The sequence below is a fragment of the Boleophthalmus pectinirostris genome, unplaced genomic scaffold (genome assembly GCF_026225935.1).
Source record: "Boleophthalmus pectinirostris isolate CB_2022bp ecotype Guang Dong unplaced genomic scaffold, ASM2622593v1 HiC_scaffold_4, whole genome shotgun sequence".
Lineage (NCBI taxonomy): Eukaryota > Metazoa > Chordata > Actinopteri > Gobiiformes > Gobiidae > Boleophthalmus > Boleophthalmus pectinirostris.
The window spans coordinates 41,084,068-41,103,306 of record NW_026571353.1 but is presented as its reverse complement, the minus strand read 5'-3'; the positions used below and the strand labels follow the sequence as shown (position 1 = coordinate 41,103,306).

Sequence of the window (19,239 nt, the reverse complement as noted above, 5' to 3'; positions counted from 1 at the left end):
TACAGGAACATAGGGGCCAAAAAATCAGATTTGAGTCACTTCAGGTGCAGTTTGAACGTAGACATGATACAGAACACGAGAGAAAACTCTAAAAATTGGATTTGTATGAAGCATAAAAACGTCGTCTTTAAAGCTCGTCAGACGTTCACTGTGACTCCGAGTTTCACTTTCACTTTCAGCTTCACTCTGTTATTACAGCTCACTCCAACATGACACAAATCCTGTCACAAAACCTGCACTTTTAGACGGAGAGAAAGAAAGAGAGAAAGACAGAGATCGGGAGAGAGAGAAGAACGAGAGCGACGGGGGAGAAGAAAAGGAGAGAAAGAGAAAGGACGGTAGAGTACAGAGGAGAGAGAGAAGTGAATGGAAAAAATAATGAGACACATTTTTTGTGTGGATTCAAACAAAGGAACAAAAGAAAAAAAAAAAAACGACAAAAGCAGAAAACGTTTACGCGAGCAGGAAACTGGAGGCTACGATCCAAAATGGCCGTCGCTGAAGGAGCTGTCAATCACCGTCGCTTTTTCACATTTTCTCTGTATTATTTTCAGAATCCTCTTATTTTTTGGAACGTGGATTTAGTTATTTCAGAAACTGTGCCCAAACTGGTGGAAATGTCGCCGTTCAGATCAGAGCGACGTTTAAGTTTGTCCAAGAAAAAAAAAATCTCACAGTCAGTTCTTTATTTTCTATGTATTTATTTTCCACGTCCACTGAACTGTCACTGTTGGACAAGTGACTTTAAAACTGTAATGTCTTATTTATTTGTGATTTGTTATTGTCATTTCAAAATATTTTTTTACATTATAATATTACTGTGTTTAAAATGTAAAATACGACACGACTATTACAGAAATTTAACTCTCAACAAAAAATATCTAAAACCAGGTCATTGAACCAACTAAACCAGGACTAAAACCAGGACTAAAACCAGGACTAAAACCAGGAGTCTAAAACCAGGTCTAAACCAGGTCTAAACCAGGGTCTAAAACCAGGTCTAAAACCAGGTCTAAACCAGGTCTAAAACCAGGTCTAAAACCAGGTCTAAAACCCTAAACCAGGGTCTAAAACCAGGTCTAAACCAGGTCTAAAACCAGGTCTAAAACCAGGTAAAACCAGGACTAAAACCAGGTCTAAACCAGGTCTAAAACCAGGACTAAAACCAGGTCTAAAACCAGGTCTAAAACCACTAAAACCAGGACTAAAACCAGGTCTAAAACCAGGTCTAAAACCAGGACTAAAACCAGGACTAGGACTAAAACCAGGACTAAAACCAGGACTAAAACCAGGTCTAAACCAGGACTAAAACCAGGTCTAAACCAGATCTAAACCAGATCTAAACCAGGTCTAAACCAGTTTGACACTAACAGTAGTTGGACATAATTGTATATATTCTCATATAAAAATAATTTCTCTATCAATAATATTTTTTTAATCTGGTCAAGTAAAAACTCAAAGAAGAAGAATTTTCAGGATGTGGTCGGTTCATTCATGTTGTTTTAAAAAACACGACAATATCAAGTAATCCAAAGTATTCAGATTACATTACTCATTTGAAGTAATTTAATAGATTCTGTTACAAACTACATTTTGGGATATGTAATCTGTAATCTGTAATCTGTAATCTGTAGGGGAATATGTTTTAAAAGTAACACTCCCAACACTGTGATCGGGAAACTAACAGAGAAGCTTCTCAAACTCTTGTACTTGACGTCTGAGATCTGAGCCGCTCCAAACACGAGTCTCTCCTCCGACCGACGAGACCAGAGTCTGAGTGAAAATGTAAAGAGACAGGAGCAGACAGGAGCAGACAGGCAGGGCCGACAGGCAGGGCCGACAGGCAGGGCCGACAGGGGCGCCCCGGCTCTCGGTGCAGGGGGGTAATTGCTCCAGCAGGGGGCCGCTAAAGAGGCGTCTAAATGCAGCAAAGAACGATAAAGACTCCAGACTCACAGCACAGATCAGGTTTGTGTCTGAGGCGACGCAGATCTCAGCTCTCACTTCAGGTCGTGTGTGTGGAAAAAAACTACACAACAACAACAACAACAACACAACATGACGCACACTAGTCCATGTACAGACCCACAGGAAACAAGAAATGTACAAAATCTTGTCCATGTCACATCACGACCAGAGATGTAACAATAACCGAAATATGGTGATATCGTATCGTTAAAGTTCTCACAATATATCGAATTACAAGTGTCTTTGCTTAAATGAAGAGTTATGATGCACCAATAGATAAAAAAACACAGAGGAACTACATAGACCATGATCCTTTGCTCCATTTCAGTGCAGACGACAAGAAGAAATAACAGTTCTAACACTTTTAACTCTTAGTTTTTTCTATTAAGTTTTGTCAAGGCATTTTAAAAAGAAAGTGTCGCATATTTACAGTTTTAGTCTCCACAAAATATCACAATAAATATCGTACTGTGAGATGTACATCCTGAAAATATCGTACAGAGAGATTTGGATGTTGTTACATCTCTAATCATGAGCCTCCACATCATATCGTGATCTCTCCCACGATATCACAATAAATATCAGTATATAATATAGTGTGAGGTTCATACCGTGTCGATATCGTATCGTGAGATTTGGACATCGTTACACCTCTAGTCACGGCTCTGAGTCTGTCAGTAAAACTAGTGAGAAAAAAAGAAATCTTATTCTGACAAAATCAGACCAAATGTTCTTTATAGTTTTTATTTATAATTAGATTTAATTGTGTTGTTATGATCCAGTCTTGTTTTTGTACACTGATGTTGAATTGTAATTCTGGAGTGAACCTTTTTAACTTGGAAAATTTGACCAATTTTAATCTTCTTAAATTCTTTTTTAAGTGTCTTAACTGTATTCAGACTTTGTCAGGACCATAAACTGCACACACAGACTGAACACAAGTAGAACTGAAAATAAGGACGAGTTTGAAGATACCTGTACAAATCTTTGTTTTCAAGATTGTAAATTTGTTTCAAGTCTTGAAAACTTCTCATGGAACCTTTGAAATACAAACTATTAAATATCTTTAATCCCTTGTCAGACCTCGTTTTAAAAGTCTTGTTGTAAAAGTTTGGGGTAAAGTCTTCATCATATGTAATCCATCTCATCATCAAACAAGTCTCTTTGTAATTCTTGACTAATTTTTCACCAGCTAAATTAAAATTGGAAATCAACAACAACGAATTTAAATGTAAAATTTTATCTGTTGAATTATGTGTTATGAAACTATTGAAATAAGTAAAGTATCAGAATGTAGGAAAGAGTTACACTCCAACAGGGTCAAGTTAAACCTGTGAGATTCTTTCAAGTTTGTTGACAAAAAAATAAAAACTCATGTCGGTAACGGAGGGAATGAAATATGCAGCACTTTTTGGTCAATAAATCCAAACAGTGATAACTCTTGGTTCTCACTTCCATATCCTTAACAAACTGGTTTGAATATTTGCTTCATATAGTTTTCTACCATATGGTACAAGATTAGGTTGAAAAACCTCAGACTTTTTGACTCATGAGATTTTTTATTAAGAAAGTTCATGGTAACGGAGGGAAAAGTAACGGAGGGAAAATTGTACAAACAAGTAGAAGGTGCAGGATTTTACATCATTTGTGGCTTTTTTCTTCTGAAAACTTTAATATTACTTCAAAATGAAAGAAACTATTTCTATAAAATATGTCAGTCCTTCCAAGAACATTTTTATCATTTTAAATACTTTTTTTTTTTAAAAATCCTGTCCCTTCATCAACAGTTCAAAGATGGAATAACACAAGATATGATGAAATACATCCATTTATTTACATGATTTGCAGGTCTTTGAAATTTGGGAAATAATTTTTGTTCCATGTTTCATACATGGTCTGTTTAAAACGGATGGAACTTTAGAACCAAAAATGGTCCAGAAAAAAGGTCAACAGTTTCATAAACTAGAGTACATATGTATCTGTTCAATACATTTTTATATCAGATGAATTAACTTGAATTTTTGGCCTTGATGTTTACTTCTGCTTGACCGGGTCCATGTGTGTCTTGTCTTGTCTGTTTTTATGCATGTAATTTTTATTTATTTTTTCTATGGGCAGGTGTTGAAAACTGGCACTTGTGCTAAAACACTCAAACCAATCCATCTGGTTTGTCTAATGTGATTGTGATGTTCTTAATAAACATACATTAAAAAAAAATCTTTGGGGAAAGTTCTACTGTTGTTTCTCGTGAATAAACAGCGCCCTCTGCTGGACCTTTTTAAAAACTCTCTAAAATCATTTCTTCTTCAGAGCCTTTTGGTCCAAGTGTTCACGCTGTAGACGTCCAGTCCAGAGAAACAAAGACAAACACGACGTCTTTTCCTTTCCACAGTCTAAACTCATTTGGAGTCAGAGTGTTTTCACCTGCAGAAAAAAACACAGAGACACAGAAACACGTCAGAGTTTGTCTCTTTATTCTCAGTTTATGTTCAGGACTCGTGTGAATCTCGAGCACTGAAACTGACACTTGGGTCATTGTTTATGGAATTTAAAATCTAAATCTTACAAACAGCTCCTTTCTTTCTTCCACACTGACAGAAGAGGCTGAACTTTGTGACAGTTTTTGTTTCATGTGAATAGGCCCAGGAATCACAGATCTGACCCATAAACCAGGTCACCTGTGTATTTAGACCTGCTCACTCCTGCACTCCTGTCTTTATTTATTTTATTTATTATACTTCTTCATCGCCGCAGGTAAATGTGTCTCTGTGTTTGACTCCTGAGTCCTTCAGAGTCTCTGTGGAACCTCAGGAGTCCAGGGACCATCTCCAGATCTTCCTCTAGTCCTGGTCAGGTCCTGGTCAGGTTCCTCCTCAGGTCAGTCAGGTCTCTGGTCAGGTCAGGTCCTGGTCAGGTCTGGTCAGGTCTGGTCAGGTCAGGTTGGTCAGGTCTTGGTCAGGTCCTGGTCAGTCAGGTCGGTCTGGTCAGGTCTTGGTCAGGTCTTGGTCAGGTCTGGTCAGGTCTGGTCAGGTCAGGTCTTGGTCAGGTCAGGTCTTGGTCAGGTCAGGTCTTGGTCAGGTCTTGGTCAGGTCCTGGTCAGGTCTTGGTCAGGTCTTGGTCAGGTCTTGGTCAGGTCTTGGTCAGGTCTTGGTCAGGTCTTGGTCAGGTCTTGGTCAGGTCTTGGTCAGGTCTTGGTCAGGTCCTGGTCAGGTCCTGGTCAGGTCTTGGTCAGGTCTTGGTCAGGTCTTGGTCTTGGTCAGGTCTTGGTCAGGACTGTTGGGGCTGGAGTTTGTTTTGGGCTGAAGGGAGAGTCCATAGAGCCCAGAGGAAACAGGCACAGGCAGAACTTGCAAACTCCACACAGACAAACCTGAGGGACCCGGGACTCGAACCCTGAACCTCGTCACTGTGAAGCGTGAGTCTGGTCCACCTCACCTCTGAAAACACAAACACAAACAGACAAACAGGAAGTGTGAGGAAAGTCTTTCAGAAGAATCATTTTTACTCAGTACTTTAGTGTTAGTACTTAGTTGAAGTGCTGTGGGTGGAACAGCAGTAGTAGCAGTACTAGTGGTAGTAGTAATAGTAGTATTTGCAGTATTAATACTGGTAGAACACGTGTGATGTGTTGGGAGATGTAGTAGTGATTACAGCAGTATTTGTAGTACCTGTAGTACTCTGTTGAGGTGCTGGGGGTGTAACAGTAGTAGTAGTAGTAGTAGTATTTGTAGTACCTGTAGTACTCTGTGGAGGTGTTGGGGGTGTAACAGTAGTAGTAGTAGTAGTAGTAGTAGTAGTATTTGTAGTACCTGTAGTACTCTGTGGAGGTGTTGGGGGTGTAACAGTAGTAGTAGTAGTAGTAGTAGTAGTAGTATTACCTGTAGTACTCTGTGGAGGTGTTGGGGGTGTAACAGTAGTAGTAGTAGTAGTAGTAGTATTTGTAGTATTTGTAGTACCTGTAGTAGTGGAGGTGTTGGGGGTGTAACAGTAGTAGTAGTAGTAGTAGTAGTAGTAGTAGTAGTATTTGTAGTACCTGTAGTACTCTGTGGAGGTGTTGGGGGTGTAACAGTAGTAGTAGTAGTAGTAGTAGTAGTAGTAGTAGTAGTAGTATTTGTAGTACCTGTAGTACTCTGTGGAGGTGTTAGTAGTAGTAGTAGTAGTAGTAGTAGTAGTAGTAGTAGTAGTATTTGTAGTACCTGTAGTACTCTGTGGAGGTGTTGGGGGTGTAACAGTAGTAGTAGTAGTAGTAGTATTTGTAGTACCTGTAGTACTCTGTGGAGGTGTTGGGGGTGTAACAGTAGTAGTAGTAGTAGTAGTAGTAGTAGTATTTGTAGTACCTGTAGTACTCTGTGGAGGTGTTGGGGGTGTAACAGTAGTAGTAGTAGTAGTAGTAGTAGTAGTAGTAGTAGTAGTAGTAGTAGTAGTAGTAGTATTTGTAGTACTTGTAGTACTCTGTGGAGGTGTTGGGGGTGTAACAGTAGTAGTAGTAGTAGTAGTAGTATTTGTAGTACCTGTAGTACTCTGTGGAGGTGTTGGGGGTGTAACAGTAGTAGTAGTAGTAGTAGTAGTAGTAGTAGTAGTAGTATTTGTAGTACCTGTAGTACTCTGTGGAGGTGTTGGGGGTGTAACAGTAGTAGTAGTAGTAGTAGTATTTGTAGTACCTGTAGTACTCTGTTGAGGTGCTGGGGGTGTAACAGTAGTAGTAGTAGTATTTGTAGTACTCTGTGGAGGTGTTGGGGGTGTAGTAGTAGTAGTAGTAGTAGTAGTAGTAGTATTTGTAGTACCTGTAGTACTCTGTGGAGGTGTTGGGGGTGTAACAGTAGTAGTAGTAGTAGTAGTAGTAGTAGTAGTAGTAGTATTTGTAGTACCTGTAGTACTCTGTGGAGGTGTTGGGGGTGTAACAGTAGTAGTAGTAGTAGTAGTAGTAGTAGTAGTAGTATTTGTAGTACCTGTAGTACTCTGTGGAGGTGTTGGGGGTGTAACAGTAGTAGTAGTAGTAGTAGTAGTAGTAGTAGTATTTGTAGTACCTGTAGTACTCTGTGGAGGTGTTGGGGGTGTAACAGTAGTAGTAGTAGTAGTAGTAGTAGTAGTAGTAGTAGTAGTAGTAGTAGTATTTGTAGTACCTGTAGTACTCTGTGGAGGTGTTGGGGGTGTAACAGTAGTAGTAGTAGTAGTAGTAGTAGTAGTATTTGTAGTACCTGTAGTACTCTGTGGAGGTGTTGGGGGTGTAACAGTAGTAGTAGTAGTAGTAGTAGTAGTAGTAGTAGTAGTAGTATTTGTAGTACCTGTAGTACTCTGTGGAGGTGCTGGGGGTGTAACAGTAGTAGTAGTAGTAGTAGTAGTAGTAGTAGTAGTAGTATTTGTAGTACCTGTAGTACTCTGTGGAGGTGTTGGGGGTGTAACAGTAGTAGTAGTAGTAGTAGTAGTAGTAGTAGTAGTAGTAGTAGTATTTGTAGTACCTGTAGTACTCTGTGGAGGTGTTGGGGGTGTAACAGTAGTAGTAGTAGTAGTAGTAGTAGTAGTAGTAGTATTTGTAGTACCTGTAGTACTCTGTGGAGGTGTTGGGGGTGTAACAGTAGTAGTAGTAGTAGTAGTAGTAGTAGTAGTAGTAGTAGTATTTGTAGTACCTGTAGTACTCTGTGGAGGTGTTGGGTAGGTGTAGTAGTAGTAGTAGTAGTAGTAGTAGTAGTAGTAGTAGTAGTATTTGTAGTACCTGTAGTACTCTGTGGAGGTGTTGGGGGTGTAACAGTAGTAGTAGTAGTAGTAGTAGTAGTAGTAGTATTTGTAGTACCTGTAGTACTCTGTGGAGGTTGGGGTGTAACAGTAGTAGTAGTAGTAGTAGTAGTAGTAGTAGTATTTGTAGTACCTGTAGTACTCTGTGGAGGTGTTGGGGGTGTAACAGTAGTAGTAGTAGTAGTAGTAGTAGTAGTAGTAGTTTGTAGTACCTGTAGTACTCTCTGGAGGTGCTGGGGGGAGCTGCAGTGTTGTTCTCGTGCTGATGTTTCTCTGAAGAAAAATTTATGACACAAGAGACAGAAGAAACCGCTGACGGGGACGACGAACGACTCGCCTGGAAGTACAAGTACAAATACAAATACAAATACAAATACACGTACAACAACAGTACAAGTACAAATACTTCACATGTGTCTGATATTGTATAAACATGACGCGGCAGATTCACCTATGACACATTTGACGTAACAGAAAACGCTTCACACTCGCCCCCCCGCAGTGGGAGCTGGCGTCGTTGTAAAAGTCTTACCGTGGGCGGGTTGAGGGTTCAACTCCTGTGTCGAGTCTCTCCTGACGTCGTCCTGCTTCAGAAAACACAAACAGAATATAACATTATTCTCTTTATTACAGGTGCACTGTCACTTTTCTGGTGGAGAATCTGTCAAAATGTTCCACAGTATGGCTTTAAACCTTTCTATCTCCATGGAGACCAAACCAGACCAAGTTCCAGGTCAGATCTGTGGAGAGGCGACCCCCCCTCACACTCACAATGTCTGGTTTTCTTGGTGTTTTTTGAGCTTTAAATCCACCTGGGATTGAATAGATGTAAAGTCGAGATGTTTAAAGTCACACTGTGGAACATTCCAGGCAGAGCAGTGACGTATCCATAGAAACAAGCAGGTGACGGACCCACAACCAGAAAAGTTACACAATGTGCCTTTAAAATAGTAGTTTAGTTTATTTTTAAAAGTTAGAAGTTACCGCAAAACGTTTAAAGTCGTCCACCGTCAGATCCTCCGCGTCAAATCCCTCCTCGTCTCCTATGTCCTCATCTCCTCTCTCCTTCTCTCCTCTCTCCTTCTCTCCTATGTCCTTGTCTCCTCTCTCCTTCTCTCCTATGTCCCTGTCTCCTCTCTCCTTTCCTCTATGTCCTTGTCTCCTCTCTCCTTCTCTCCTATGTCCCTGTCTCCTCTCTCCTTCTCCTCTATGTCCCTGTCTCCTCTCTCCTTCTCCTCTATGCCCTTGTCTCCTCTCTCCTTCTCCTCTATGTCCTCGTCTCCTTGCTCCTTCTCTCTTATGTCCTTGTCTTCTCTCTCCTTATTTCCTCTCTCCTTGTCTCCTCTCTCGTTCTCTCCTACATCCCTGTCTCCTCTCTCCTTGTTTCCTTGCTCCTTGTCTCCTCTCTCCTTCTCTCCTATGTCCTCATCTCCTCTTGCTCGGTTTTCTTTCTGGTCCAATTCCATTTCTTCTTCTTGGTCTCCTTGTTTTGCTCCCTTCCTTATGCCCTTGTCTCCTATGTCCTTGCCTTCTAGTTCCTTATCTCCTTTCTCCTTGTCTCCTCTCTGTTCTAAGTCTATGCTTCCTAGTCTCTCTCCTAGCTGTGCATCCTTGTCTCCTTCTGAAGTCTCCTCTCTTCTGGATTCCTCTTTGCCACCTTGTTTGATATCCTTCTCTGACTCCTTGTCTCCTCCCTCTTCATCTCCTCCCTCCTCGTCTCCTGCCTCCTCATCTCCTCCTCCTTGTCTCCTCCCTCCTTGGTTTCAGTTTCGAAGCAGCCCACGGCGTCCACGGTGATCATGTCGTCTTCCTGAGATTTCTCCAACTGGACCTGAAAAAAAAAAGTCCAAAAACAGGGACTAAACCAGGATCTGAACCAGATCTGAACCCAGGACTAAACCAGGACTGAATCGGAACTAAACTGGGACTAGACCAGGACTAAAACAGGATATGAACCAGGTCTAAACTGGAACTAAACTAGGATCTGAACCACACGTGAACCAGGTCTAAACCAGGATATGACTCAGATGTGAACTTGGTCTAACTGAGACTAAACCAGGACTAAAAACAAGAATAAAAACAAGGACTAAACCAGAACTAAACCAGGACTAAACCAGGATAACAGCAGTACCAAAACAAGGATTAAACTAGAACTAAACCGGGACTAAACCAGAACTAAACCAGGACAAAACTAAGACTACACCAGGACTACACATTCGAGACTAAACCAGACTAAACCAGGACTAGACCAGGACTAGACCAGGACTAGACCAGGACTAGACCCGGTTCTGTGTCCTCACCTTCTGTTTGTGGGCGGGGCTCTTCATGTGCTCCACAAACTTCCGTGGAGTTCTGAAGAGTCGGTGACACACGGAGCAGAACGGCCGAGACCACTTCTTACACTCCTGAAAACAAAACACACACACACACACACAACACACACAGACACACACACACACACACACAGACACACAGACACACACACACACACAGACACACACACACACAGACACACACACACACACACACATGCGCGATCATCAGTATGGACCGTGATCTGACCCTGGGCCAGAGCTTCTCAGAGCGCATTTGGGCCTGAGGTGCTGGTTTCACTTGGTGGAAACTGTGTGACCTCGCAGCATTAGGATTCGTTCACTCGACAGTAGGCGGGGACTTTTTTTATTTAACCAGTTGCTGCTGTTTGGTCGTGATGTTTGTAATGCTCCAAATCCTGTAGGAAGAAGAACAATCACGTCTTTTCTCTTGATAACATTCACCAAACGATCTCCTATGGACATCAGAACATCCCACAGCCCACAAACTCTCCGTTGTAAGAACATTGTTTGACAGAACCAACATCATAACAGATGCACAAGACAAACAGGAAGAAGACAGACACATTCACAATGCGCTAAGGCAATGCCAATACCCAAAATGGGCAATAAACAAAGGGAAACAACAGGTTAAGGAGAAAGAAAAACAGAACCAAAGAAACAAAAACAAAACAGAAAAAATGAGCACAGGCATGGGAACATTACCATACATCAGGGGCATAACAGAAAAAGTACAGAGGGCGATGAAAAAACACAATATCAACACACCAGTGAAACCGTACAGAAAACTCAGACAAATACTCGTCCACCCGAAAGACAAAATAGAACTGGAGCATAAATGTAATGTAATATAAGAAATACCCTGCATGTCCTGAAATAAAACACACATCGGGGAAACAGGGAAGACTTCAGTACACGAAAAAAGGAACATAGAACAGAATGCAAGAAGGAAACAGCGAAGGCGAAACACGAGAAACAAAACATAAAGCAGAACAGGAAGAACTGAAATCGGCCGTTTCTGACCATTGTAAAAGAGAGAACCACGTTATGGACGGGACGGAGCAAACATCACTGGGACAGAGGAAAACAAACATCGCCGCTGGATTAAAGAAGCAAACGAAATACGGAAACGTGCCCACAGGACGATAAACCGGGACGAGGGGCTTTTTTACTCTCACACACCTGGGATGCTGTCCTGAGGAAGTGGGACTGCAGGTGGCGCTGTCGTCCTGCCTCCACCGGTAGGAAGACAGCGCCAAAACCTGTTTAAATCAGCTGACCAGACACGTCACAGCAACATCACATGACTCTGAGGAAGACGCTAGTGAGCAGAACAAACTGTCAGGTATGAAATAACACTCTAGGTCTGAGAAAAAGAACCTAATAACATAAAACATTCTCTTTGTTCTGTTTAAATCCTCGGGGATCTGGGGAATCGTCGCCAACACAGAATGTCTGTCTTCGTCTACATCCATCTCGACGCTTTGTTTACTGTTGTTCTGTTCCACAAAAGAGACACAGACAGATGCCACCGGTTTGACGTCATGGTTTCACAGATCACAGATGATTGGCCGGTGCGCTGTCTACAACTTCCAGGATTCTTCAAACCGTCTAGAGTACAGTGTTCCCTCGTTTTTTGCAAGGGTTACATTCTAAATATAATATAAGTAGTCAGCTTTATTTTTGACAATTATTCTGTCTCTTTTAAGTCTGTAAAACCCCTCAACACACACTTTATACACTTTTCTCACACCGGACAGTTAATCCTTTTTACATCCTTCTTAAAACGTACTGCTGCTGTCGTCCTTTTGTTATTTTCCTCCTTCTTTATGTAATGAACGGATGATTAATTTATTCTGTAACGGCGTCTACAACAGCGTAACTTCTCTCTTCCTTCAGCGTGGCCAGAAGTCCAACTTTTTGTGCGATGGTTACATCTTCCTCTGTTTTTTTGGTGCGACCACGGGAGTCTTTGTCGGTGCAGTACGTTTTATCGACATTGTGGTTTTGTCAGGGAGAAAACTTGCAAACATACAGCACTTCAGAATCACACTGATACAGATCCAACATTTATGTCCGTTTGGCTGAACTCGTCTGTATTGAACAGGAGACACGGCATAGAGGAGACTGATTGACAACAGTCTACAGCCAATCAGGACGCAGGGGAAGGAACACAATGCACGTTCATACACTGTAAAAAAAAAAGCTAAATTGAAAAAAAAAAATCTGACAAACAGAGAGACTGCGAATGGTGAACCATGATGTAGTGAGCAACGTCTGGATTCCGAATCCTGACCTGGGCGCCAGCTCTCAATATCAAACTGAGCGTGGCGGGCTGGTCCAGAGGAAAAATGCCAAATTTCGTTCCCAGTTCAACCCGGGCCACTCCAGTTTATACTTTAGCTCTGACTTATTTTAATATCTTCACTCACTTTGTGTTGTATTGTGTTGTATTGTGTGTGTGTGTGTGTTCTCTGACCTTGTGTTGTATTGTGTGTGTGTGTGTGTTCTCTGACCTTGTGTTGTATTGTGCGTCTGTGCAGAATCACGTCTCCGGTGAAGTTGCTCTGACACACGTCACACCAGCGCACAGAGGCTCTACGGCGCCGCCTACAGGACTCCTGCAACACCACCGCCGCACAACTGCAGACCAGGAGTCAGGTAAGAAAGAGACAGAGTGTGTGTGTGTGTGTTTGTGTGTGTGTGTGTGTGAGACTCACCCGGGTTGTGTGACGCTCTGTGAAACCTGCTGCAGTCTGCGATTATGATCCACTCCACTCATGTGCTCATGGAACGACTGAAGAAACAAACAAGACTGAACCAGGACTGAATAAGTAAGGAAGTAAATCTTTATTTCTATAGCGCTTTTCACACACATTTTGTCACAAAGACTCTTTATTATTCAGCATTATTCATTCACTCTGTACCTGCTGATGGTAAACTACTACTGTAGCCACAGCTGCCCTGGGGCAGACTGACAGAAGCGCAGCTGCCATGCCAATCGGCACCATCGGTCCCTCCGACCACCACCATCACTCACGCACACACCACTTTCATACTAGGCAATGTGGGTGAAGTGTCTTGCCTAAGGACACAACAACAGTTATTCCCTCGCCCCACTGTGGCTCCTGATTTTCCCAGTGTCTCCATCCAAGTACTGACCAGACCCAGACCTTTTTTAAATCTACCTTAGTCTGGGTATTAAAACTTCTGTATTTTGTGTTCCTCATCACAAACACAAACAGAGTTGTGTTTTGTTTCATTCACATTAATTAAAGGTTGTATAGAGGATTTTCCAAGGAAGGAGAAATCCAGCGACTGTTTGTCCTTTTTCAAATGTTGCACATGCGTGAAACCACCTCCCCTCCCCTACAGCTCCTACGTAGAAACGCCTCCTCCCTCCTCCTCCTTACGCCAGAAACAGGTTTGTTTACAGCCGGTGCTGCACATGACTTGTAAACAACTAACTACAGTGTTGGTTAGACAAGACGGAGAAGTGAGGAGCGGGGGGAAGAGCGGTGCGGGGAGCGAGGAGAGGAGAGAGAAGAGGGGAGAGGAGAGGGGAGTGGTGCGCGGAGATTCTGTGCGCGGAGATTCCGTGAGGAGCAGGGAGAAGAGCGGAACGGGCAGCGGGGAGCGGTGCAGAGAAGGGTGCGCGATTTTGTGCGAATGAACTAGCTACTACTACAACACGCAGCAGCAAGCGGACTCTTTCTTTGCCTTGAAAATTAAGTTTTCAGACATAGGATATCGCATTCGTGTCCTGAAAAACGTTTGTCTCGCTCTTGGAAATAAAGTACGTTTTCATAATAAGCAGAAGTTTCCTGTCCAGGAGTAATTTGTGGACCAGTGGTTCAGTCTTTAGACCCTTCGTCTGCTTCAGTCGCGCCATCGCTGGAATGAATCTCCAAGAATCACCTTAGTTTGGCTTCGCTGCTTTTCCCCTTGTCTTCTTCTTTCAGCGACCTCAAAAACTGACTTTCTTTTGTGGCAAACTGCTCCTGGATTCTTGTCGCCATTGCAACAAACTTTGTGCAAACTGCGAGGAAGATATAGGTCAAAAAAGCCGCTAAGAACTGTTGCGTTGGTGGAGTAAACAGCGTCTGTGCGTCTTGCGTCTGTGGACTGTGTGACAGTCGTACGTAAACCACGTACCGGCGGCGCAGGCAAGTCAGTTACACTAGAAACGTAGGGAGTTTGATTGACAGCCTGTCAGCTCACAGATAACGAGGCAGTGTCGTTATCTATTGGCAAATGTTTAGCCCCACCACGTCCAGAGTTGATGAATTTTTATTCTCTTTTTTTTGGTCATCATAATTACAAGGCGACTGCATCTATAATCTATCACTGACAATTTGAAACAAAAAAAATCCTCCATACAACCTTTACTGAACGATTTTTTAAATTAATTAATCATTGCATTTATAGAGCGCCTTTCAAGACACCCAAGAAAGATTGGAAAGAAGAAAGAAGAAAGATTGGCTCAACACTCAGTGGTGTAAACTATAATTGTAGCCACAGCTGCCCTGGGGCAGACTGACAGCAGCATGGGTGCCAATCTGCACCATTGGCTCCTCTGACCATCACACACACACACACACACGTCACTTTTAAATGTGTTTCACCTGCGCAGACGGGCAGGTGCAGTGGCACAGGTGACAGGTGAAGCGCTCGTTGGCAGGGTCCTTCTCCCCAAACTCTCGACTCTCACTGCTCCTCTGGATCGTCACCTTCAGACACCCTCCAGACGCCAACTACAAGAACCAGAACCAGAACTCAACCAGGACCAGGACTGAACCAGGACCAGGACTGAACCAGGTCTAAACCAGACCTAAACCAGGTTAGTTCTGTACCTCTGTTGCTCTGTTGTCCTCGTTGTTCTCTAGCACCACCTGCTGGACACTCTCATCTCCAGGACTCAGTCGGTCTGAAAAAACACACACACATTTGTTAAAAAAAAACAAAAAAAACACAAAAACACTCCAGACTGTGTTTATGAACAGAAAAAACATGGATCTATTAAAATAACCTTAAAATAAAAAATACCTTCTGAGGAGCACATGTTACTTCCTGTTTGGTCACATGACTCTGGAGCAGTCTCTCTGTCCAAACTCTGCTCCGATCTGACAAACAAACAAACAAACAAACAAATGAAGACTTTTATTCACTAAAGATTTACACTAAACACAGTCAAATATGAACAGGAGCAGTTTTTACCCAGAAATGCAGATCCTTTTAGTCTCAGGTTCTCCGTGTTCTCCCTGCGTTTCTCTCACTGGAGCCTGAAATCAAAACTGGGATTTAGTTTTAAAACAGATCGTCATTTTATATTTTATTAATCGTAAACAGCGAGATTGATCTAAAATGGTTTAATATTAGACACGGGTCAAATACTCACCACCCCCTTCCAAGTAGCTCGCCAAACAATTTCTGAATTATAAGTTTTTAGCTGAGTAACAAAAATTAGATGAATAGAATGACTAATAAAATCGTAAATGTATAATTTTCACTGCTAACGTCACTTTCTGCACTAATAAATGGATGATGGTGCATGATTTATAGGCCTCTAATTGTTTGTATCTAAGGCTGTGGCTCTTATATTTACTCAATTTCTTACGATGCTAAAATAAGCAGCTCTCTGACATTTTCGTTTTGTAAAGAAGCTCATTAGAGTGAAAAAGTTTGGAGACACCTGGTTTAGGTTTTATAGGCGTCTAACCGTAAGCCAGTGATTTTCAACCACTGTGCCAGGGCACACTAATGTGCTGTGAGAGATCGTCAGGTGTGCCGTGAGAAATTATCCAATATCACTTTTTTTTAATTAAAATTTATTAATTATTACCTGCAAATATGATGTCATTGTCGAGTGTCCGTGCTGTACTTACTACAGCACAGACACTATACTACAGTGGAGTATATAATGACCGGCAGAGTGATCTAATATTCGTCTGGGTGGCAACAGGCAGCTAACTGCCTCGTTCCTTTAAAAGAATTAGTAAAGCATGTGCGTGGTGACAGTCATGGAGAAGTTTTTAAAACGGACGAATGCGAACTCCAAACTGGGCCTTGGACAAGATTCTGACCCAGAAGAAGAGCTTTTCAAGCTTAACTGCTATAAAAACTAAAAACAGAGAGAGACTGAGAGCTGTTGATGAAGAGCTTCGTGTGTGTCTTTCTTCTATTCCTGCAGGATATCAGCTTTGTGTTCATCTAAACAGGCGCAGGTCTCACACTGAGTAAGTAGAAATTAATGTAGAAATTATATTGTAATTAAATATACTGTATAGTGTCATTTTGTAAAACTTTGGTTAGTGGTGTGCCGCAAGATTTTTCCAATGTAAAAAACGTGCCGTGGCTCCAAAAAGGTTGAAAAACACCGCCGTAAGCAAAGGCTCTCGCTCTTTCTTATAATGTCTCAGTTTCTTTCGCCCACTCTTTTCAGCAGCTCTCTGGCATTTTTGTTTTGTAAAGGAGCTCACAGGAAGAAAAAGTTTGGAGACTCCTGCTCTAAACTGTAGCAGTCACCCTCTGTTTTGATTATGTAAAATAACAAAATGCCTTAGTCGCTCTTGAACCGAGCAGATTCAGCCTGAATGCACTGGTTGATGTAGGTTAATTTAACTATAACTCTGCAAGTTATAATGAATTTACGTTCTTTAAAAGTATCATGATTCACTCATGTGTATCTAGAGGTGTGTGTGATGCTGCCTTCACGTGGTGTGGGAAAGCTGAAACTTTCTATTGTGAAGTAGAAATTACAAGTGTGTTGCGTTCAAGTGCATTTGTTGACGTGGTGAGGTGAAACATGGCCGAGTTTATCCTGATCTGTTACTTGAGTAAAACAGTTTTAGGCTCACTACACAAAAAAAGTGGAGTGTTAAAATTAACTCTCACAGAATCAATTTGAACATTTTCTCAGGGTTTATTTGAGTCCAATCTGTTCTAGAGTTAATTTAACATTTTTGGAAATGTTCATGAAGTCACACTGGACCAAAGTTCCTGTTTAACCCAAAATTCAGAGTTATATTAAGGTTTTGAGAGTAAATGGATAACACTTTGTAGAGTTATCCTGATTTATCTAAACAACACAGAGAGGTGTTTTATTTTTACACATTATTTGAGTTAATTTAAGATGAAATTGTGAACAAAACTGGTTCAAACTGGTCTACTCTGGCGGAAATTTGAAGTGGTGGTGGGAGGAGACAAATTAACACCCAAATTAACTTCAGCCAAATCAACTCTAGCAAATAACCACATTTAACTTTCAAATAGTTAAAATAACATGTTTAAAATAACTCAGAAATATTTTACCCTGATATTTTAACCCTCAAGTTTTTGCTGTGTAATTCATTTGCTACAGTCAGAAGAGAACGCATCAAAACGCCAGTGGTCGGTTAAATAACATGCTGCTGTATATTTTTGTATATTTTAAATAATATGCTGTAAATGACACTTCCTCTGCTCTTCGCCGTGTTGAAAGGTCAAAGTTTCTCTCATCTTCCAGTGGAAATGACGACGTGAGTGGGTGTTCATGTGCAATTTCAATGCCAGGTTTTGGTATTTACAATAATTACCGCAGGTGAAAGCACCAGTCCCACTAATGACGAGGGAACAGTGTTGTAACATGGTTCAAATAAAATGTCTAATATGACTCTTTAAAATGTCTGTAATAAACCAGGATTGAACCAGTGCAAAATGAAAACTACACCCACCTGAGGAGGTTGGTGTCCTTCATGTGACGGATGAGGACATCTCTGTGGAGTCGGGAATCGAACCAGCGTCACATTATTACTGCCCCCGGGTAAAAAACACCTGCACACAGACAAAAAGTAAAAGGTTTAATCTTCAAATACGGTTTTATAATTCATGAAATAATGATTTAAATGTGTGACTGACCGATCTGTGCGTCTCTGCTGCTGTTTCACCATCATCCAGACTGACCGTGGACTCCAGCAGAGACTCCAAGTTTGGCCAGCTGTGACAAGAAGAAGAAGAACTCAGATCAATGCAACTTTAGGATTAAGGAATAAAAGATAAACCACTGATGTCCAGAAAATCAAAAAGAAATAGAAAGTTAAAATCATAGTTAGGAACATTCTCCTCGGAGATTGATTTTGCTATTGTTTTGTTCCATTCTGTGGACGATTAAAGCCTGAAGAACAACATTTCCATTATTTCCAAAGAAGCAGGAGGAGGATCTTCAAAGCCAAACTGCCGAGTCAGGTTTGTGGAGATGCAAGCCCGCTCACAGTGAGGAAGCATGCTTTTCTATGTTTTTCAGTGCAATAAAAACATGTAAAATGAACAAACATAATTTTATTTTAGCCTATTTTTTGCTTTAAAGTTACATATAAGGTCTTAACATTGAGATCATTTTCGCACAAAACCCCCTTGGACGTTTCATCTTATTTAAGCGCTTCGTCTTTCAAAAGATCCAGTGTTTCCTAAACAATTTTCCTCAAATGCGATAATATAAACTTCATGTGAAAATAAACTATATGCCGAACAGAATATTGCGCTATTACATTTGTTTCCACAAGCGCGTTCGTGCAAAATACTATAGTTAGTAATAAAAAATGCGTGATTTCATATTGTTTTAACCAGGTTCCGCTTGCACTGCCTTAAACCGGTAATACGGGTTTTACAAAACAATAAAAGCTCTGATCAGTTTATCGATTGAACCGTAAGAAACAGCGAGAAAAAACATAAAATAAAATGTGTCATGTTCTGCACTGGTTTGTTTTAATGACTTACCCGAGACAGAAAAATCTAATGCTAATGCTAATGCTAATGCTAAGCCTGTTTGTTTACGTTCAGAACGGGAAACTCTAGCGCCGCCTGCTGCTCTTCTAGAAAGTACTACGTTCAACATTTAGACGAAATTCATTATTTAAAAAAAATAAAATGTTATAATAATAATAATAATAATGATAATAATAATAATATTAATAATAATAAAACAAAGCCTTTCATTTTGTTTATATGTGTATTTATTTTAGAACCTGTGTACATTTCCAACGGGCTATATTAAAAGTTGAAGGAACAAAAAATAAAATAAAATAATAAGAAAGAAAAAATAATAATATAACCGGTACAAATTTCCGATGGGCTAAATTAAAAGTTGAAGGAACAAAAAAAATAAAATAATTAATGAATAAATTAATTAATAATAATAATAATAATAATAATAATAATCTGCTGCGTT

General features: G+C 41.0%; 1 protein-coding gene across 1 annotated transcript; it reads right to left on the bottom strand.

The window, feature by feature from the left end:
- Window positions 1–3,794: 3,794 nt before the first annotated feature.
- Window positions 3,795–18,860, bottom strand: ciz1b (cdkn1a interacting zinc finger protein 1b). Its single transcript, XM_055161982.1, has 17 exons — window positions 18,789–18,860; window positions 17,931–18,009; window positions 17,747–17,846; window positions 15,252–15,316; window positions 15,081–15,157; window positions 14,888–14,961; window positions 14,660–14,788; window positions 12,755–12,831; window positions 12,551–12,677; window positions 10,002–10,106; window positions 9,441–9,532; window positions 8,851–9,339; window positions 8,686–8,776; window positions 8,234–8,288; window positions 7,914–8,038; window positions 5,339–5,405; window positions 3,795–4,392 (listed from the first exon to the last, which is right to left on the bottom strand). Exons 2-16 carry the CDS (start codon window positions 17,963–17,965, stop codon window positions 5,400–5,402), a joined length of 1,647 nt encoding a protein of 548 aa, XP_055017957.1. The 5' UTR covers window positions 17,966–18,009; window positions 18,789–18,860; the 3' UTR covers window positions 3,795–4,392; window positions 5,339–5,399.
- Between the last annotated feature and the right edge of the window lie 379 nt (window positions 18,861–19,239).

Bases quoted from the DNA above. Each gene is read 5' to 3' on its own strand.
- ciz1b (XM_055161982.1), bottom strand. From the start codon at position 17,965: ATGATGGTGAAACAGCAGCAGAGACGCACAGATCG. The intron at 15,317-17,746 runs GTGGGTGTAGTT...TTTTGATTTCAG, and splicing joins AAGGACACCAACCTCCTCAG to GCTCCAGTGAGAGAAACGCA. The intron at 15,158-15,251 runs GTAAAAACTGCT...TTTGTTTGTCAG, and splicing joins AAAAGGATCTGCATTTCTGG to ATCGGAGCAGAGTTTGGACA.